Source organism: Panthera leo, chromosome B3, assembly GCF_018350215.1.
Source record: "Panthera leo isolate Ple1 chromosome B3, P.leo_Ple1_pat1.1, whole genome shotgun sequence".
NCBI lineage: Eukaryota > Metazoa > Chordata > Mammalia > Carnivora > Felidae > Panthera > Panthera leo.
In genome coordinates, this window is record NC_056684.1 from 83,086,736 (window position 1) to 83,109,397 (window position 22,662).

At 43.1% G+C, this 22,662-nt stretch overlaps 1 protein-coding gene across 1 annotated transcript in view; it reads right to left on the reverse strand.

Moving 5' to 3' along the window:
* Positions 1-6,303: 6,303 nt before the first annotated feature.
* The window catches only part of EGLN3 (egl-9 family hypoxia inducible factor 3), a 28,498-nt gene continuing 12,139 nt past the window's right edge, over positions 6,304-22,662 (reverse strand). Inside the window, exons 2-5 of the mRNA XM_042942954.1 lie at positions 12,573-12,692; positions 10,616-10,752; positions 8,562-8,635; positions 6,304-7,109 (exon numbers count right to left, since the gene is read on the reverse strand). Of these exons, the coding sequence (XP_042798888.1) occupies positions 7,078-7,109; positions 8,562-8,635; positions 10,616-10,752; positions 12,573-12,692 (363 nt within the window). The 3' untranslated portion in view covers positions 6,304-7,077. The remainder of the gene's footprint in view (positions 7,110-8,561; positions 8,636-10,615; positions 10,753-12,572; positions 12,693-22,662) is intronic.

The window sequence follows — 22,662 nt, forward strand, 5'->3', positions numbered from 1 at the left end:
AGGCCATAAGAGAGAGGGGTAGGCAGGGGCTGGATCGTGCAGAACTCTGGAGGCCGTTTGTGTTTACTTCTTTTTGCCCCTCCACACTCTCCACCCCTATGTCCCTGCCTGGGCCACAGGAGCCTGACCTCTGTCAGTAGGCTTTGTTGACTGCTGACTTCCAGATGTGCTTAGCCAAGGGTGTGCTCCAGCAGGTCTGAAGAGGAAAAAGCAGGATTAGGGGGCTTATTCCCCTGGCTCCCTTCTTGCAGAGTCTCACGAGCCAGCTGGGTTCCTCCAGTGAAGATCCCAGCCCCTGTCAGGGAGCCTCTCTACCCTGCCTCTGGTTCTGGTCACCACTTTCTTTCCCCGCCTCCCACACCCTTCATGCCTGGGGTGATCCCACTTGCTGTTATAGCAAGGGAAACTCTTCTGGTTTCCCTGACACGCTCTCCACCTTGGTAAAAAGTCCCTCCATTCAACTCTTCTCCAATTATCCTAACTTGTGTGGGTCATCTATTTCCTCCCGGACCCCACTTGGCACGCCATGATAAAGTGCTTACATTTTATTAGCAGTATTCTTAAATCCTTTGGTAATCGTCTTCCATCCTGTGAAATTATAAAGTCGTATCACAGATCTTTTTTATTCTAGCTTTCATTTCCAGTGCTTCTATGGCGTTACAGGAAATGCAGTGACTCTATACGTGATGCATGACAGAGCTACGCGACACTTGAGAGACAACTGGTCCATTGAGAACAAAATGCAGTTGGAGGCCATGAAGTTCAAGTCTTGAGCGGCATTCCCATGCACAACCCTCTCTGGGGAATGCAGCCACAGTAACTGCAAAGTCCATTCCCCTCTCCAGGTTAAAAACTTCCTCTTCACCCTCGTGTTGTTATGTGGAAGACTTTCAGCCATAACCATATTTAGTCCTATTTGGGGAGGGGTGGGGAGTGGCGGGCCAAAAGCTAAAAAGAAAAATAAAGTCTGTGTATATGCTTCATAGCTGAGATCAGTTTACTCCTAGCATACTTGCTTGGGAAAGCCTCCATCAGAGGCCGTGTGACCAACAAACCAGGACGAAAACCTTTCCTTTCAACCGGGTGGACCCTGCCTGCTTTCATTCATCTCAATCCAAGGACCATCATGTCAAGTCAGGGCTTCGTTACGCTGTGGGACCCATAAGTGGCTGCAAGGCCACTGCGGACGGAAGACGGTCCACCCTAATCACGGCAAGTCACAGCTGACTTTTTTTTGTTGTTGTTTAAAGCGTGTTTCCTTCATCAAGATAACATAAATGTACTGACAAAGGGAAACGTACAGACAGCCCAGAGAGGAAGCAGAAGGTAAGAGTGGATGGCCCAGTTAAAACATGTGCAGAGGAGACAATTTCCCTCCCCTTGCAGGCTGAGCCAGGTCCCCAGCACCCTGAGCGGCTGCTCCAGGACGGAAAACCCCCGGTGCCGTATATTGTAACCAGACGTTCGGCTCACACCTTCTGAGAACACCAGGGAAGGCCAAGAAGCGTGGGGGCTCCTGAAAATAAGAAGCGAAGAAGAAAGGATGTAGGGGTTGGTTAAAAATAAAACTTATCAGATGAGAATTAAGTCCACAGAATGTTATCTCTCTTCGCAGGAGGGCTGGGGGGGGGGGGGGGAAGGTGGGAAATAGGCACGTCAAGGAGAACGCAGGCCACAGGATGAATAAGCATAAAAATAGGAGGAAATGACCAAGCAAAGGAGCCAACCCTGCTGGGGGAGGGCCTTTCTAGGACAGGCGATAGCCCTCAAGGGTCGCATGAGAAACCAGCCAATGCACTGTTTCTCCTGCAGGGATCTATTTTTTTTCCCCTCTGTACCTTTTTCAAATCGGTTATTCTTTGTCGCCTCCCAGGTGCATTTATTATACTTTCAGAAAAAAATAAAGGTCTGTGGAAGATGTTCTTGGGGAATTCCTACTTCCCGGCATTTTTACGGCAGGTAACCTTGTCCCCAGTGAATTTTTCAAAATCCAGACTGTGGGCAAGTACTTAAGCCCTCGCCCCGCTGGGAACAGCTGCCCGCCTCCCTACCCCCACCCACCTACAGCTCATCTGAGATCTGGCAGGAATTTGGGCTATTCCCAAAGCTGCCTTCCCAACAGGCCTACCACACCCAGACCCTGTTCTCTTTTAACTTCCATTTCCCTGGAAGTTCACGAATGATAGATAAAATGCTTCTTCCACTTCTCAATCCCAAGTCACCTTCCTCCTGTACATCCGCCAGGCATCTGTCATGAGGGATATGCTGTTCTCCCTCAAAGAACAGGCACAAAACAATGTCTACTTGTTAAATTAATGTTTAATGACCCAGTGTTGATCTGCTCCTAAAATGATGAATTTCATTCCACAACTGCTCTTAAATCTGCAAGGCAAAACTGTGGCAATAAAACACAACAGCCGTTCTGAGATGTTGCTCTAATTTTAAAAAAAGAACCACAAAATCATCTTCATACATTTTCTGAAAAAAATCTCAGCACTCAGGAGCATGAGCAGCAACCACTTCCAAAAAAGCTGACTTTTCTAAGGGCTAAGTTTATCAAAGGTCAAACAAACAGGATTCAAGAAAGAAATCTGGTGCTTTTTCAGCGCGCACAGCATTTAAGTAAGCAAAAGAGCTGGGTTAAGGAAATTAAAATGACATCCTTTTAGAGGCCACCTTAAAAAGACTCGGCAGAGACTGTCCAAGGGCCTTTGAGAATTAAAAATGTTTATAAATTTCTACTCAATGTCACTCAGAGGTGATGAAAGCATTCCTAAGATGACAGAGCCTTGCTCAGTCTCTTCCCTTAGTTTCTATTTCTCAGATGGAGAATTGTCAGGAACAGAACTACACTGACATCTCAGCTCTACCTCAACCCCAGAGTGGGAAGCTAGGTGTGTGAAAAAGAAAACTCGGCTTTCCTCCCCCAGAGTGCATCAAAACAGGGACAGGAGGGTAGCAGTTTACACGCTGCCCAAATGTCACAATGATGCACTGTGGCCCGCTGGGAAGCCTCCACATGGCAACCCAGGAAATCCATTCTGTTTTCCCTCCCAGTGGCCCACCCTGCATAACTCTGCTATGTGGGTGATGGTACGCCCATCCTGCCCACGCCCAGCGTGAGCCCGAGGGGCCAACATTGGACATATACCTAAAGTTCCTCCACGATCCTGAGAGGCAGGCAGGAAAGAACCCATTACAAAGTCAAGGGAGAATTCAACTATGAAGTTGGCGATTTCTGTTCCTGTGGTTTACACTGAGTAACTGACATTCCTTTGGGAGGCTGGGCACTAGACCCCTGTGGATAACCAAATACTTAGGTAAATATGCAAGCAGCTAGCATTGAAAGCTCCCCTTCTCCCTACTCCACTCATTCCTCTCTTGTTTTACCATCTCCTCTGTGGGAAGGAGATACCAAAGACAACAAATACTAAGGAGCTGGAAGTCCCAAGTCAAACCCAACCACGTTGTGCTACTCCATTACCCTGTGACCTTGGACAAGCCACCTAACTGTTCTGAGAACATTTTCTCACGTGTAGAGAAGAGCTGTATCCCACTGGCTGCAAAGAAGAAACACATGAGAGCGTGTAGCATAGGCCTGGCATATAGGTATTCTCTGAGTATGTAGTCATTTTACCGATTGTTCTGTGTCAAGACTTGTTAACCGCTGACCGTGGCCTTGTAAATAAATGTAAAGGAGAGAGGCCATGGTAAATGCAGCCTCTCAAAGGACCTATCAACATGAAGGATCAGCAATATAGCAAAAAATCACATTCGGAGAGGAGTGGAGTGGGTCTGAAAGTTGATTGGTTCTTTAATATAAGGCAGCACATACGATCCAACAGAGCTCCACGATACCCAGCTTCATTTTGAGAAGAACTATTTACTCTGTTTTGGCAAGTCTCTAACCACTTTGTTAACCAGTAGTATTCTCTTCATGTCATTCAAAGGATTTAAGACTGAAGCTAAGTCGATCTGGGATGATTTTTATTTAAAATAACTTGACCAAGAACATCCTTTGGGCCAGTCCTCATAGTTAATCAAATAGAAAAGCACCTGACATGTCCAAACTCCTATTTCATACAAACTGCTGACCCAGCATGGCATTTCCCATCATGGCTTTCTAAAACACAGGAAATTTCAGGACTGAATGACAGAAAGAAAGTAGGATGACCCAACCTCTAAAAAACCGGAGTTATTTAAAGAAGAAAAACAAAATCATGTCTGAGTGGATTATTCATGATTCGGACAGCCTAGCATTTAATTGGTATTAACTACTCTACTAAAGATCTATTTAATGCACTTAGGTAAGACTTTTTATTTCCATGAAGTCAGATCTTTGGTTCAAAATTTAATCTCCTGCCAAGGGCTCTGTACTATATAGGTGACGTAACACTGAGGTAGGCTCTTAACATTTCATTGCCAGGAATATAAAGGAAATTGATCAAATTATTTGCCAAATAATGTTTCTTCAGCAGGGTTAAGTCTTCCCCTAAGTGGGCTGTCAAAGACAGGAGCAAAAAGCAGACCCTATTAAAGTTTTATTTTCCAGGTTAAATCTTCCAGGGCTCAAATTCAACCATGAAAAAAATCAGTGCATTAAAAATTGATTTCATTTATAGTTTATTAGTTTATAGGACCTTTGCCTGAAGGAAATAAGCAAGGCCTAAGGGGTCAGATCTTCTGGCAAGTCAAAATATTGACTAAAATGAAAGATACAAGACATACTATTGGAATGACAGGATATTCCTTCAGAATCTTGTCACTAGCATCCTCATGACATTAGCAACCATGGAAAAAAGTTACAATTTTATAGAACATAAAATTCCTAGCAGATGATGTTCTTTCTTTTCTCCTACTGATGTATTTCACCAGAAGTGTTGAAGGATGCACCCTGTCCTATCTGAAGTTATTATTTTTTTTTAATTTTTTTTTAACGTTTATTTATTTTTGAGACAGAGAGAGACAGAGCATGAATGGGGGAAGGGCAGAGAGAGAGGGAGACATGGAATCCGAAGCAGGCTCCAGGCTCTGAGCCATCAGCCCAGAGTCCAACGCGGGGCTCGAACTCACGGACCGCAAGATCGTGACCTGAGTCAAACTCGGACGCTTAACCGACTGAGCCACCCAGGCGCCCCTGAAGTTATTCTTATGTTACTCCCATAGTCCCAGGCTATTAAAGGGCAGAATTCTTCTTTGTTCAATTTTCAGATTCAGAGTGTTCAACGACCTATTCCAACAGGTAAACAAATATAGAATGACACTATGACCAAAGCTTTCTAAAACTCTTAGCCTCGATTTGTAGGTCGAGAGAAAGATATGCACAAAAAAACTCCAGCAAGCCCTTTCTGCCAAAGGTGGAGGAAATAAATCAAACCATTAAGACACTAAAGTAGGAGACCAAGTTTATTCAACAAGTATTTACTGAGCCCTTAATGTGTCAGGCACTATTTTAGGTTCTGGGAATACATTCCATTGATTAAAAACATACAAAAATCCCTGTCTTCATTGTGCTTACACTCTAGAGAAAAGATATAAGACAGTAAACATAATAAATAAGTAAATTACATAGTAAGTTAGAAGATGATAAGTACTAGGAAAAAAAAATAGAGCAGTTGTGAGAATGAAGACAAGCCTTATCTGGAAATTTTCCAAAACCAGAAACGGAAAAAAAAAAAATAAGCTTCTTTCTTGGAAAGTGTATATATCTGTAAATGACAAAAGAAGATATTTCTGGCTCTTTAATGTTCATGAGATTTGCAAGCAAGAAACGAAAGGGATTTTAAAATATGAAAATGGAATTGAAAACCAGGAAGAGTAACTTTCGTAAAATAGGTGCACAATACAGGGTTCTTGAGACGGTGGAATCTGTGGCTCTGCTGTAGTGGAATCTTCCACATTTCTAGCAAATTCCATGATTCTGGACATACCGCCAACCACAGTGGATCTGAAGAGTCAATTCTGTTGAAGAAAGGCTACTAGGAACAGAAAATGTGGACAAACTCAAATAGCTTTTCAGGATTTTTTTGTTTTATTTCCATTTCAATTTTAAAATACAATGCCCGTTTTTTGTTATTTTCTCATTCTGTTAAAGAAGAAGGGTGAGCTCATTTAAAAGGAAAACTGAAACATGGGAAGGCCTACATTTCTAACACCATTGCCATTCTCAAATTGTTCACGATGCATACTTGAGGATTATTGTGTATCGGCAGACGCACGTCTTTTGATACCGTTTTTAGAGGTTGTGGTCTCCGAACTACCTTCCAGGTAGGTTCTTTTCCCCTTTGATGTAAATTCAAAATCCACTTCAACAAAGTAACCCGAACAATTTATGCCTGGTTTTTGCCTCTGGGGAATTAGGTCCTCCACGTAAGAAGTGAAAATAAAAAATAAATGGTGTATCATCTTTGATCAGAAAGTCCTAATGTCAGAAAAATGGGGCAGAGGCAGAAAAGTCCAGGTTGCAGGACCAGGAAAAAAAGAATGTCCACCCACAGGATACTTACAAATTGATGACTATGACAGCAGCCCTTTCTAGAGGTAATAATGTCATTAGATTGTGATAATTCTCCAGAAACCCCAAAAGCCCTGGATTAAGAACATCTGGAAATTGTTCTGATGACACAAATTTCTGCTTCCTGCTGTTAAGGCTTCAATGATGCCTCTCTGTGGCATCTGTCACCGTTGCTTTTTCTTGGCAAACCTCCTCCTTTCAAATCAGGAAGTGTACATAAAGTGCAAGTAAGATTCACTCCCTTGCCCATGCTTCCATGATCTTGTTTTGATAGCTAGTTATTACCAAATCTATCAGTTAAACCGCTGGCCAGCTAGGTCGTCTGCAGGCATTTCTGGCGTTAGCAAATGAGTTCATCTTGCAAGGAGAGTGTCTGAAGGTGGATGCCATCTCGGCAAGAAAACACAAAGTACCATACGTCAGACAGGGATGTGAATGATGCAAGCAGGAGGGGGATTTCTTGTCACTGAGTCACCGAAGAGGCCTTCTTTGGATCTCAACTCTTAAAGAGAATTCAGGAACCATTACTAAAATGAATGAGGCCAGTGGATTTCAGAGCACAGTCAGTCTTCGGTGAGGGCCGATTCAGTTTTCCCTGGGTTGGGGACAGGAAAGAAAATAAAGAGGGGAAGGAGCCAAATCTGATGAGTTTAATGTCCCAAGTGTCATCAAAATAGCTTCCAGTGAAAACTTCCCATCTTATAATACAAAGTTGAACACAGTGCCCCATGACAGCACTTAGCAAAATGTGTTTTCTTTGGTTTTTGATAGAACTACAGTCCAAATGGGTCATGGGTTAGGCAATGTTACATATATCTTTATTTTAATCTTAGATTAGCTTGTCTTGATTAATATGCCAATGACCACTGTGACTCTTCAAGAGAGGAATATAGTATGTAATACATTTAAGGGGCCAGAGATTTACCTTTCGAAAACCAACTTGGCCAGACTAGCAGGATGTACAACAGATTTTGCGAAATGCTGGCCTACAACTGGAGGCAGGACAGGAATGGTGCTAAGTCACATTCGGTTTGTATTACATGAGCCCAGTGTCTGTAGACAGAGTCACAGTCCCACACCAATAGAATAAATCAACCATTCTAACTGGCCTCCACAGGATCCCCTATGAAATGTGCCAAAATCAGGGGCCAAATTGAATGTTATGTTTGATAGGTGAACATTAACGAAAAAAGTTAACTATTTCCCATGTATTATAACCTGTCACACAATCAGTGGACATTCACAGGGGATGAATGCCATTTGCATTTTTTTCTGATTTTTTCCAGCAGAGCCCAGGCCAGGGGTTCAGGATTAAGCCCATCAAGATGTCATTACATCTGAAGCTAAGCCAAGGCTGAGACAGAACAGAGTACAGCTGACCCTTGAACAATATGGGTTCAAGGTTTGTTGAACCCATACACAGATTTGTTTCAACGAATACAGCACCGTACTGTAAATGCATTTTCTCTTCCTTAGGATTTTTCTTTTCTTTTTTTTTTTTTAATTTAATTTTTAAATTTATTTTTGAGAGAGAGAGAGACAGAGCACAAGCAGGGGAGGGGCAGAGAGAGAGGGAAACACAGAATCTGAAGCAGCCTGTAGGCTGGGAGCTGCCAACACAGAGCCCGACACGGGGCTCAAACTCACAAAGGGCGAGCTCATGACCTGAACTGAAGTCAGAGGCTCAACCGACTGAGCCACCCGGCGCCCCCCTTAGGATTTTTCTTAATGGCATTTTCTTTCCCCTAGCTTTTCCTTTGTTGTAAGAATACAGCACATAAATACATAGAGCATACAAAATATGTGTTGACTTTATGTTTAATGCTTCCTGTCAACAGTAGGCAATTAGTAGCTAAGTTCTGGAGAGTCAAAAGGTATATGCAGATTTTCAACTGCAGGGGGGTCGGCACCCCTAACACCCTCCCCCACCCCCACCCCTGCCCCGTTGTTCAAGGGTCAACTGTATATTAGAATATATACAAAAAATCTTAAATAAAAGTCAAAGACTGATTTGATGAAAAGTCACAGAAAATTTTCGCACACGTACTGGTTAAATTCCTGAATTTCTTTTTGGCTTCTGCCCTTTCTTCAGCATCAAAGTACCATACAGTCATAGCGTATCTGTGAAAGATAAGCAAATATAATAAGAAAAGAAGCTTAAAAACACTACCAAAAAATTAAAATGCTGTGAATCTCACATCAGAGTCATTTATAAAGCCAGCATTTAAAGTTGTCCCTATTATTAGAAGTCCATCCCAATTTTAATTTAAAATAAACTTCTCTGGTTTCAATTCTATTTAAATGTAATAAAGCACGTAAGGAATTCCAAGTATGCACCAGGCATTATCCTGAGCAATGGGAATTCAAATGATCATGAGAATACATCTGCCCCTTTCTCAAGGAGCGCAGGCTTTCACAGGGGAGGCAGGCCACTTCACAAATAATGTATCCGGTCAAGATGATCTACACAGAAAAGGACTAGAAGGGTGTCATTCTGCTAAAGACTGGGAGACCCAAGATGTTGGAGACAGCGCAAAGAGGAGGTGACAGTTGAGTAAACCTTTGAAGAGCAATTTATTTAAATGACAGAACACTTAAAGCTCTTGGCTGGCTTTCTCTAGTTTTGGATACTAAGGCAAAGATACAAGGGAATAATGATGCCCTCAAGCTTTCTACTGTGTTCCCATTAATTTGCTTTATCCCATCTATGGGTTAGACTGTAATAGGAGTCATTTCATGCACGAGTTTTCAAAAAGTTTCACTTTATAATTACTATTAGCTACTGGAATTTCTAGAATAGCATTCAAATTTTTTTCAGGTGCTTCCCATCAACGTCTAATGTTTCTCCTGTGACTTTGGTCATCCAGGGATTGGGGAATGACGAGGGAATTCTGGCAGAAATGACAGGGTCCAATTATCATACCCCATTAAACAAGCCACAAGCAGGCTCTGGTGGTAGAATTAGTTACCTGCTCACCTAGGGCACATTCCAATTTGACATTTAATATGCAACTCTGTGTGAGGCTCAGATCGGTGATTTCTGGAGGGGAACAGCTATAAATCTTAAATACTTTACACATGTGATTCTAATTTAATTAGGCTTGTTAGGGTTCAGTCATTACCCTACCCAAGTTCTCTCCCCCTGCCCCCAACTGCGATTCCCCCTGCAAACTGCACCCCCACAGCACTCCAGCTGCACCTGGTTAACAGCTCTGGCCACAAGACAAAGGTAATAAGAGGCAGAATCCGAAGTTAGGGTTATGTCAAGAGTTTCTAGATTAATACTAAACAATACAAGTTTATTTACTTATTTATTTATTTTAGAATTTTTTTTTTTCCATGATTGTTTTGAAAGAGAAAAGAGAGCACAAGCCAGGGAGGGGCAGAGACAGAGGAGAACAGAGGATCTGAAGCAGGCTCTGCGCTGACAGCAGAGAGCCCAAGGTGGGGTGCGAACCTGCAAACCGTGAGACCTGAGCCTAAGTCAGACGCTTAACCGACTGAGCCACCCAGGCGCCCCTAAATGATACAAGTTCAGTTATTCAGTTACTCTGAAAATCTCATGCTTGATCTAAAGATGGGGCTTTTAAAAATCCAATTATTGGGACAGGATGGGTATAGTGGGCCCACACCAATTTTAAGCAAAGGAAAGGGTAAAAAGGAAAAGAAGTAGGAACAAATTCCTCTTTCTTCTTCAAGGTTCCTTCTCTGTTTGCGATTGGCAACGTGTCAATTCACCCCGAGTTAACCATGAGAATTTCTGATATGGGATAGCCAGCATTCTCCAGGGACAGTTCAATGTTAAATTTGTTTAAGGTAGAAGTGGCAAAGAAAGAAGAGAAAAGCACTGTGGGAAATCTGGAATCCACAATGCTCACCTAATGGAAAACAATTTGTTAACAGTTCAAATTGACATTAGCTTTTGTAAAGAACCTAAGGAATCCAGTTTCTCCTTTAACTGTTATTGCCTCCAAAGAGGTATGCTGTCAGCTTTGGGGTGTGCTTGGTCCCTCAAATGCACAGGACACAAGTTTAGGGAATTCTGTGGGAACCGAGTTGTACAAAAAGCTTCTAAGGAGGAATCATGGCCTTGGCTGTTACCTGGTCGCATAGGAAGGCTGGACTTCATGTGGGTTCCTGCGGTCTGACCAGAAGAACAAGAGTCTGTCAAAAATGGGCTCCACATCCGCTATGAATGATTTCCCTTCTGGAAATATCCGCAGGACCCCACCGTGTAGCTGAAGGCCACAAAGGAGATGGATTATTTCCTAGCCTCACACATAATTAACTAACAATGGTATTTCAGCCTCATCTAGAAACAATGCCATCTTCCAACCTCCACTCTAGGTGTATATTACTCCCCAGATTCTCTTCAACCTTCTACCTTGTACTAAATTTTACTTCAGACTTATCTGGTCATACCTCTCGCACCACCTCATACCAAATGAAGCCTTCCTACCCCCATCACAAAACCCACGGATACAAAGTGGGAGTACGGTTAGGTCCAATCACACAAAATTGCCAACATTTGACAGGTTTTGACCTACAAAAACCCACCAGCAATTTCATACGGTTCAACTTAATATTACGAACTTCCTAGGAGAGTCATCACACAGAACATCTCATTCAGTTAGAATTTATAGTTTTCGGGGCGTCTGGGTGGCTCAGTCGGTTGAGGTCCGACTTCGGCTCAGGTCATGATCTCATGGTCTGTGAGTTCGAGTGTCGGGCTCTGTGCTGACAGCTTGGAGCCTGGAGCCTGCTTCGGATTCTGTGTCTCCCTCTCTCTCTGCCCCTCCCCCACTCACGCTCTGTCTCTCTCTGTCAAAAATAAACATTAAAAAATAAAAAAAAAAAGAATTTATAGTTTTCTTTTGAAATCCTCCAACTCCTAGGTGATCTCATCAGTTGGAACTTCCATGCTCTTTTTTCTGAACGCAAACCGCCTCGTCCGCACCTTGTATTACATGTATCGCTCTCTTCCTCGGACTACTTTTTAAAAATACGTACACCCCAATCTCCTGTTAGGATAACCATATCAAAGTAGAATTCAGGTCTCACACATCAATGTCTCCGCACAGCACAATGCCTGGCATTAACAGGCACTCAAATATTTGTTGAATGATTTCATACTTTGTGATTTATTATCACTGACGTGATTACTCTCTTGCCTGTAACACTACCTTTCACGATTTTAAAAGACAACTAAGGGACATATTCCAGTCATGTTACCAAATAGGGAGAAGAGATGAGCCTTGTCTCTTCTGATTCAGTGGTTTCCCAGGTTTTGTTTTCCTGAAGCCAGATAAAATATCTTTGCTTTAGGACAACCAATATCTGCCCTAATGAACAGGAAACGGACATGCAGAAGGTTCAAAAGCCAAATGAGCTTGAAAAGTTCTCTGACTTCTCAGACTCCTAAATCATTCTTAGCTTTCAGAAAGCATACAAATTCCAGACAAATGTTTGTAAGCGTGGAACCAGATTTCATATCTCTATCTATCTATATGTTCAAAAAATAATAATAATAATAATAAGCCAGAAAGCCTTTGGCATTCACAAACCAAGGAGAGCCATGGCAAGCAGCCACCAACGAAACATATCACCCCAAGAGGACTGTGTGGGAAACCTCGCTTGGGGACGGTTTTATATCCTACAGTTAGTTCTATTTTTGTGGAATTCTCTCAATGTTGCTGCTGGAAGGGAAAAGTATATATCTTACTGTGTGCACTGAAAATCCTATCAGCTCTGGAGTAGATGAAAAAAAAGAACTGATCCCCGTTCTTAAAATACTAAATTACCTTCTCTTTATCAACCACCCTTCCCATAACCTAGTAATGACCCTCCCCTACGCCCTTTCCCATCAAATTAATTTGATATCTATTATTTTCATCTCGTCAACTTAAGTACGAATACCACAGTAGGAGAAAAAAGGGAAATGGTGATGTAGAAAAGATTCATTCATGGGAATTATGAATTCCAAACCCTTCTCTAAGTCATCTGAATTAGCTTCCTATAGTTTCTAACCCCACACTCTACTCCCTTTAGTCCAAAGTACCTTGGCGTCCCAATTCTTGTTCAGATAGTAGATACAGGTGATGCAGCGACCGTCACCGTTGGGGTTGTCTACGTGTCGAACATAACCCGTTCCATTTCCTGGGTAGCAAGCCACCATTGCCTATGGAGAAATCCCAAGAAAGCTGGTTAACAAAGCTGAGACAATCCACTCCTATTGGGGAACAGCTGAGTAACAGAAGTCTCCTTGGGTGCTATGTGACATTTACAAGCGGCTGCTGGCTCCCTAACTGCATGCACAGTACGTACATCTAGACTCTTCATCATATAAGATTAACAGCCAAGTCATACCTTAGGCTCAGCCCAAGTGGAAAGTGGTTCAGCCATATTCCCACAGTTCTGGAACGTTTCAGACCGTAATCCAGCTACATCATCAGGATGCCCTGCTTTTCTCCAATCTTTCTTTTGGCAAAAGTAGGTTCTGGGCTCCCACCCTAGACCCACAAAATCAGGATCGCTAGGTAATGGAGTTTAGGGATTATGCCTGGTGTAATAAGTGCTCCTGAATCACCAAATCACCCGCTGTCTTAGAACAATGGTGATGGTTGCATTGACAAAGAGACAGGAACCAACCACAAAGGGTGAAAAGATCAGGCTTGCTCAATAAAATGCTTAGGACAGAAAGAACAGGAAAGGAAGGGTCAATCAGAAGGAAGCTATGCCCCAATTTGTTAGGACAGGCAGTGTGATCAGGCGCAATTCACAAAAAAGCCACAGACACGTCTCAGTGTGTTTCTCAATACTCTCCTACTGTCTTCTCTCCTACTGATAATTATCACATCAGATGATATCCTGAAGTTTTCTTCCTTTGTCCAAGCACTACCTGTATCAGCCAGGTGGAGGGATAAAGTAGAAAGCCATACAGACAAATCCTACTGAAAATTACTATTAAAGAATTACTATTACTAGGGTACCAAACCTCTAATTGTCCCATGGGAAAATTATAGCAAGGAGTAGAAAAAAATGGGCAAAGTGCAAAAGCTAGTTCTTTCCACAGGACACTGCCTTATTTCTAAAATACTTTCATAGGGATGGAAACAGATAAATAAGTAAAACATTTTCATAGGGATGAGATATATGCAGGGAAGATATGGGAACTGGCAACATAAAATGAAGAAAGGGATATTTCTCCTGTTTTGTTGGCCAATGCATCTTAGTGCCCAGAACAGTGCCTGACACATGGAAGGTGTCTGTTTAAAATTTGATAAGGGGTGTGTGTGTGCGCGCGCACGCATGCAGTGCATGGGCGGCTCAGTCAGTTAAGCATCCTACTTCAGCTCAGGTCATGATCTCACAGTTTGTGGGTTCGAGCCCTACATCAGGCTCTGTGCTCAGAGCTCAGAGCCTGGAGCCTGCTTCAGATTCTGTGTCTCCCTCTCTTTCTCTGCCCCTCCCCCACTCGTTCTCTCTCTCTCTCTCTCTCTCTCTCTCTCTCTCAAGTGAATAAATATTTTAAAAATTAAAAAATTAAAAAATAATAAAATTTGATAAGTGAATTAGCAAGTGGCTCTCTCCTCTGAAGAGTAAGTTTACATTCTACCTAGATCAATAGAGATTTCTGTCATTTTATTTTTTTTAAAGTTTATTTATTTTCAGAGACACAGAGAGAGAGAGAGAGAGAGAGAGAGAGAGAGAATCCAAGCAGGCTCCATGCTCACAGCACAGAGCCCGATGCAGGACTCGATCCCACGAACCGTGAAATCATGACCTGAGCCTAAATCAAGAGTTAGATGCTTCACTGACAGCCACCCAGGCGTCCTGAGATTTTTGTCATTTTAAAAACCTATCTCCAAACATACATGTAGTGATCCAGTTGGTATTTTTCCTCATAAAGGGCAGGGTTGTTTCACTGGTAAAATGATCTGTCACGTAGAGAGGCCCAAACTAATGCACTAGTGGCTCAAAGGATCAGCTTCAGTGCTGTGGGGCCAAGTCACTCCCAGCTATAGCACGAAAACATGAACGAAGCGTGTAGCTTCAAAGGCTTCACGCACACTACATACTAGAATAACGATAAGGCTGAAGAGTAACTCAGCTTTACAATGATCTTAACGCTTAAATCACCGTCCCCCGCGTGCAGCTATCAATCCCCACATCCTGCCTCTGAACATCTAAAATGTCAACGCAATGTCATCTTGGAGCTGAAGTTAGGCTGTTAGCCCTAACCTCGTTCAGAAAGTGGAATTCTGAGGCTCCTGCAATCAAGATTTAACAAATGTGGTACCATCAGGCAAAGGATGGCTTGGAGAAAGCTAACTGGCAGCAGGCAGAAATGATGGGCCTGGCTGGGCAGAAGAGATAAATGAAGTCCCCCATAATGACTAGGGAATTACTCATCCCTGGAAGCAGCTATTAGGATTATAAGAGCCACCACTGAGCCAATAATGAAAGTCACTTAAGCCACAAACAATTATAGGCTAGATTCCCCACCATCTCAGCCTCTCCCCACTGTGAAGTCTTGAAAGGAAGAAGCGCTCCATCAATGCTATATAATCTTATATTCTTAAACAGCTCTACTCTAAGGAAAAGGTCAGTGGTCTGGATGCCTGCCATCTGGTTCACTCAGCAACTAATTGTGTGATCCCAGGCTCAGTGTCTTTTCTATAAAGAGGGGCTTGGGTTGGAGGGCCTCTGAAGGTCTAAGACTCTATCTAAGCAGCAACCCCAGAAGGAGCCACAGGGTTCTTCAGGGCATAATGAAGCACTCATCTGCCTCAGAATTCAGTTTGTATTAAACACTGGGAAAAAAATAGACACAAACGCACAGAAGTACATCCTTTACGAACTGCTGCATCTATAAAACATATACACCGAAAAAGAGCTAGCACGTCCCAGGGACTTGGGACACCAGGAATAATCCCTAAACTCCATTAGGCACAAAACCCCTAAGTGCCAGAAAAGTATCTGATTGCTTAAGGAAGGGGAATGGAGGACATTTTTCTGGCCAGGGTGAATCTTCACCCTCTCTCCTGGTTTCTGAAGCCAGAGCATCAAGTTTGAAACAATGGAAGGAAATTATTGCGGGCCTCAGTGGGCCTGTCGAAACTACATAGGCCAATTTTATCAGTGTTTTCTGGACAAGAGCCATTGGAGATACGTCTTGGCTTGGGCACATTCCCAACTATTTGCTGGTCTCTGATACAGTCTAGAACCAGGAGGCTGAGGATATGCTGAGAAGCAAGGCTCACTTCAACAACTAGTCGTGCATTTCTGTGCCAATTTGTGCACGGGGCAGAAACAAACCCCGGAAACTGACCGGTTCAACTGCATTGCTATCTAAACCTCATCAAGCCTGGGAAGGGATTTATAATGTATAAAGGAGGAGAATGCTTCCGAACAGTGAAGAACAGGGCCAGAGTACTTGAATTATTGTGTGACCAACATGCCAAGCAATAACACGGACACTGATCAGGAGGATGACTCATTTATTGTGGACCTTTTATTTGCCAACACTTCCTGACTGGATTAATATTTGAAATTTATAGAAGTTTAATAACATATTAGTGCGGTCCACAATAGCATGTACAAGATAGCCCTAGAGTTGTATTCTTGGATGTGTAAATAAACCCACATGTCCCCTTATGCACTTACCATTCCTTCCTCTGACCCCACTGTGCACCCCCCCCAGCCCCCAACCACTCCAGGAGGCCTTTCCAGAGCTCTGTAGCAAAAGGAAATGAGCAGAGGGGTGAACCCCACCCAAGCTGGCTCTAGACCAGAGATAAGTGCTCTAGCCATCTAGGTGGCCATGTTCAGGCAGGAACTGTGTATGCATTCTTTGAAGATGCACACAGATACACAGAACTTTAATAGCCAAATCCAAGTAACAAAATCTGTTCCCCGAATGCCACGGGCAGAAAAGAGAACAGTGGTTCTCTTGGGAGTTATCGTTGAGCTGGCTTCATAAAAAGCCATATCTCATCAATCCAAAAGGCAAGGTTGAAAACTGAAAGTCAAAGATTTCCATTCTGATGCCTACACAGAACACTCTTGACTGAAATCAGCCACAGCTTGATTGTACGTATAAACCATTTTCAAAAAGTGCCATCATCAACACCCACTGTCCACTCAGCAATGATGATCATTTTAGACCCACAGGTGGGAAGGGGGTGTGTCTGCCCCATCTAGCCTCCAGTAAGACTCATCACTTTTCTAATAACAACCAACGGCCTAGATTTTTATGGAAACATATTTCACATTGCTCATGACTTTGAAGTCCGATTCGCCAGTCTGACTTGATCTTAAGTAATAAAGGGGACATTTATGTAATTTTAACTTCACAAATTAAAATATTAATCAGCTCATTTTATTTGTAAAATTTGCAATAGATGTGAATCCGTTTTTTAAAAAAATTGGCAAGAATAGCATAAATTCAAAGCTACCTGGCTGAGTGACCTTTATATTGGTATTTTGGTCCACTGCTAGACCCCCCCTAACTAGCAGGCAGAAATACCAGTCAGTCTTTGTAAGGATTTGTTTTGAATTATGAATGGTCTTAAGCACAGCATACTTCGAATAAAATGCCACCTAAGTACAGGATAACCTGTGCTTAACCTCTTCATGCCTCAGTTTTCTCATCTGTCAAATTGGCTTATGAGGATTAAAGGAGTTAATCCATGTAAAATGCTAGCACAAGGCCTGGCATACACTAAACGTTGCTTCTTCAGCTATTTTTAATTCTTTTAATGTTTATTTATTTTTGAGAGAGAGAGAGACAGAGACAGAGACAGAGACAGAGACAGAGCATGTGCAGGAGAGGGGCAGAGAGAGGCGGAGACATAGAATCTGAAGCAGGTTCCAGGCTCTGAGCTGTAAGCACAGAGCCTGATGCAGGGCTCGAACCCACGAACCATGAGATCATGACCTGAGCAGAAGTCAGATGCTTAAACGACTGAGTCACCCAGGCTCCCCTTTAGCTATTTTTAAAGTTGATGGTGTGCACAGTTGTCTTCCCCTCAACTGGGGCTTCTGAGTATCTACCTGTTCTTCAGGGATCCAATTCTACTTAAGCGTTTTGTAGCTTCAAATCCAGGACTGGCTAACTCAAATAGCTTCTGGCGCTTCCAAGTAACATAAATGATTGAAGCCAATCAGGCATATATGTGTCAGAACTCCGGAGCGTGTGCTATGCTGCCTACAGCCAGGGAATCTGCTGTCCTTTGCAATGAAGGCTCCCTCTTCCAAATCTTCAGATTTTCAGAGGGATGCAAGCAACTGAACCAGATTTGCACATAAACTCTCCTGAATAGCTTTTATCCCAATTGTAAAATCGGGGCCACAAAAAACTACATCAGGCTGTACTATGAGGTCACTGTCTGCGGTCTCCTAAGAGGTCAAGCTACTCGGGGCACCTGGGTGGCTCAGTTGGTTGAGTATCCAACTTTTGACCTTGGCTCAGGTTATGATCTCACGGTACAACATGGACTCAATGTGTAAAGACTTGAGAAGAAATACACGAGACCATGCACCTTCTTCAGCTTGGAAAAACAGCCAAGCAGCTCACCACAGTAGAGAACACAACAGCTCAAACCTTCTGGCTAGAAATGCATCCAGTTTCTAGTTGGGTGACAACAACCGAGGCAATAAACTTGCCCATTTTTCTAGTCAGCCATGGGTAGAGGAGTTGAAGGCTATACCTACTCCCAGGGTTATTTTTCTGGGTGGTTTGTGTTCACATATTTTAACATACACATGTGATGAGGACAGAGAGCAGAGGAGCCCCGTATCTGTACACTTTATGTCCTGTATTCACTAACACACCCTCTGAGAAAGGGGACCCATCTGGTAATTTGGGGGGTGGTGAGGGGATTGTTAACCACTGCAACAAAGGCACTAGCCCTAAAACTGAACTCCTATTTAAATTGAACTCCTCCTTTAAAGCAAGGCCACCTGGGTGGCTCCGTCGGTTAAGCGTCTGACTCTCGATTTCAGTTCAGGTCATGATCTCACGGTCCTGAGACTGAGTCCGGCATCAGGCTCTGCGCTGACAGTGTGGAGCCTGCTTGGGATTCTCTCTCCTTCTCTCTCTGCCTGTCCCCCAGCTCAAGCAGACTCATGTACCCCCTCTCTCTCTCAAAAATAAACTTTAAAAAGAAAAACAAAAATTAAAAAAAAATTCTTCAAACTGCTCTATGCAGGTATACCATAAGGAAGGCTAGAGAGAAAAACTGGAAGAGGCATGATCTTTGCAAGTTTTGTTCCAAAAGAAAGAAAGAAAGAAAGAAAGAAAGAAAGAAAGAAAGAAAAACTGAGGATAAATTAAGCCAAAATGTCATTTTCCATTTGGCTCTGACAAGGACTAGAGGAGAGAACCACAAAAATCCTTTTCAAGGGCAAGTCACTTAAATCCGGAGGAAGAAAGCAAACTGGGATTATTGCTTTAGACTTTCTCAGTCTTCCTGGTTCAGGGGTAAGTAATCTTTAAGGGTACCTTGTAGGACCCACTCTTGTCACTTAATTTCCCACTGTGCACTATTCATAAAACATCTTGACAAGATAAAGGCAACTGTGCAAAGCTTTCTGCAAGAGTTTCCAACAAATGACACTGCAAAGTTCACACTATTGGCCAGTCCCATCCTGTACCTGAAACTGAACAAAAGCTCTCCAGGTGATGATGAGTAGCTCATAAACATAAAAAGTGCTTTAGAATCTTTATACATTCATTCCAACTTCATCCAGATTGACCTAAAGAAATTAGTTGTAGATAATGAAGGTACTTTAGAGAAAAAAGTAGGAAACTCTGTGCAAACTGTCACTAGTTATCTTGGTATCTTGCCTGTTATCTATCTCATTGGTTAAGAGCAAACCTAGCTACCTCCTTCCTCCTAGTGCCTCTAGTTAAAGAGCGATGTAACAAAACAAGGGGAAAATAGGAAATACGTTTTTGGTGGGCAATAACGTGAGCTGTGGCCAAGCTACCATGTTCCCCTTCCCAAAGTTGTCTGAGCAGACAAATCAGAAGAAGCAAAACACCAGACAGTCCAGACAAATACATCTGTAAGGCAAGTAAGCCTTTCAACAAACCTCAAGTTATTCATTAAAATGTTTTCTGCTATTCCACTTGTACACGGAGAACCACTTCTGCCTTCCTCATTTGTTCTAAACCCACACTAAAAATGCCTCTACCTGAACCTATGTACCCAGAACACTGCTACACAAAACCTCCCCTTCAGTTTAGAGCAATAATCATCACGCCCCTCGTGCATTAATTTTTTTGAAATGTGACAGCTTCAGTAATTCTGAAAATGAAAAGTAAGAAGGTATAGCCAACTCTTGGTTGCTCTGGTGATGTGGATCTACCCAGCCCTTCAGGTCAGGTGAGAGCATCATGCCTGTAACGGCTGAAATTTACCATCTTCACTTGAAAACCCAGGCAGACCTTTCTATCAGTGTCCTTGTTCTGCTCTACGAGGAATTCGGTTCTAGTTTGGGGATCATTCAAACCATCAACAACTACCCAGACTTTAGAACCTTCAATTTAGTTCTCCTGGCTCAGCGATGACAGTTTTACCGGATGGCAAAACCCCTTGAGATTCTTACATTAAAGAGTTAGGCTCCCACCCCGACCCCAGAAATATGCACACGTATACACACACACAAGTGTATATAAAATCACAGGGGATTCACAGCCTTGTAAAGTCTAACTGCACTAGATCGAGATTCTATTACAGGGAATCCTGCACTTCGTGCATGAACTTGAGTGAATCATCTTCCCCAGAGAAGCTATTGAAACTCTGCAAGGCCAAGAATTTAAGAAACTATTGTCATTCCTTTCTGAATTGTGGTTAATTCCTCTCCTTGGAGAGGATTCAGCCAGAGCTCTGCAATTAAAGCACAGTAAACAGGCCGGGGAACATCGACATATCAATACAGGCTGTTTGGGTTTGGAAAGGCGGCCCTTCCCCCCCGGAGGCCTGGCTCTTGGCCAGCAGGGTGACGGCTGAGTGACAGGGCTACGTGCGCTGCGTGAGGGTGGCAGCCAGCCCACACCCGAGCACACCGCAGGGCAGACTGCGGAGGGAACCGGCACAGGACAGCCCTCCCCCAGCACTACTCCAGTCACCAGAGAAATGTTTTGAATAAGGGCTTCCTTGCACTTATGAAATTGGCAAAAGTCAGCCAGACTCAGGGTGAAGGACATTAAGACGGGCGTTTAACCATATCCTTTCTGATACCTTTCCCCATATTGTAACAGCTGCCATTTCCCCGAGGACCTATGTAGCTAGGTGGCACTTTGGGGTGGTGCTTTACACATACCATCCCATTTAGTTTCCTGATTACGGGGAAGGTAAGCAGCAGCTGTCTGTCCTGAGTCACGCTGCTCACAAGTTCTCAGTAGAAGTCATTAACCCTGAAAGTTATCAGGTGAACCTACAAGTTATCTTTGTTGTCTAGAAAAACAAATTCATGAGTGATCCCTGAGGCGATCTGGGGGTAGGGACTCACAATATTTAACTTCTTTTGATGTGAGAAATAGCCTTATCAGAAAAACAAAACTTTACCTGCAGCTCTCTAAAGTCTCTGAAAACATCTGTGATTGCAGGATTGTCAGAAAATTAAATGCGGCTGTCCTTAAAGTCTTATCTGTAATGAATCCTAACATATTTCAGGGAATCTATGATAACTCAAATGTAACTGGTAAGACAAGATTTTATAAATGGGTGATATACAAAAAAAAAAAGTTACCAGTCAAAACACATCATGAAAAATGCCTTGGAACAATATTGTTAAGCCAAGAAAAACCGGGAAAACACTTCACCTGCAATTCCCACTGGATTTTCAGAGTATTGACTAGGAACACCGCAAATATGCTGGAAAAAATAAAGTCAAAGAACTTTCTAGGAAACCAGATCTTATATTTGCGTGTGCATTTCAGCACCTAGGAAGATATATCTGCTCAATGAAAGAAATGACACACGGCAAATCAGTTAGAATTAGAACGCACGAAATTCAGTAGACACATCTGTTTACCGAACAAACATTTGTATAGTGCTTACAATGTGCCTGGCACTGTTGTATGAGCTCCACGAGTAATCTCTCGTTCAATATTCATAATAACCCATAAGGCAGGAACCATCATTACCTCCGTTTTACAGATGAGGAAACTGAGGCTCGAGGAGGTTAGGTAACTTTCCTTTTTGAACCCAGTTAGTCTGGCCGCAGAGCATGAGGCCATCATCACCAAGTCATTCTTTATCTGTACAGCTTACTTAATGTCCAACATTAACCAGTTCATCCATTTTTGAGGGAACAGAGATCTTCAGCTCTACCTGAGGCACTTGAAGGCCTTCTCACCCTTGCCTATAACTCTTTCCACAATCATAGAAAATTGTAAAATGCAAAAAAAGAAAAAAATCACCAACTATGAAAAAGCAGCATGCTTGGCATGGAGTCTGGGAACCAAGGCTCCAAGGTGGTGGAGGGTGGGCAGCGGTTAACAAAAAGCACAGAGCCGAGGAAACTGACTCTGAATCTTGCCTCAAAGTACCAGCGGTCCACATGGTCTTCGCTTCAGTTACTCCCACTGGAGGACAAATTCACTCCCATTCTAAACACTTAGCAGCCCTGGCAGGGCCCACATCTACTTAGGATGCAACTGCTCAACAACTAGCCCAAGTCATCCCAGGCTGCTCTTTCCAGGCCCAGGTTCTACGGGAGGAAATCAGCCTCTCAGGACCTTTCCTTGTTAGCTCCGGTCAGCACCAGTCAAGGTTTTCAGACTTGTTCCAAAGTCAGAAGATAAATGACCAATTAAGCAAAAATTTTAGGTGGAGCCTGGGTGGCTCAGTCAGTTAAACGTCCAACTTGGGCTCAAGTCATGATCTCATGGTTCGTGAGTTCAAGCCCCGTGTCGGGCTCTGTGCTGACAGCTCAGACCCCGGAGCCTGCTTCAGATTCTGTGTCTCCCTCTCACTCTGCGCCCCCTTCCCCTGCGCTCGTGCTCTCTCTCTCTCAAAAATAAGTAAACATTAAAAAAAAATTTTTTTTAAGAAAAAATGTTAGGGGTTCCTGGGTGGCTCAGTTGGTTGAACATCAACTCGATTTTAGCTCAGGTCATGATCCCAGGGCCGTGA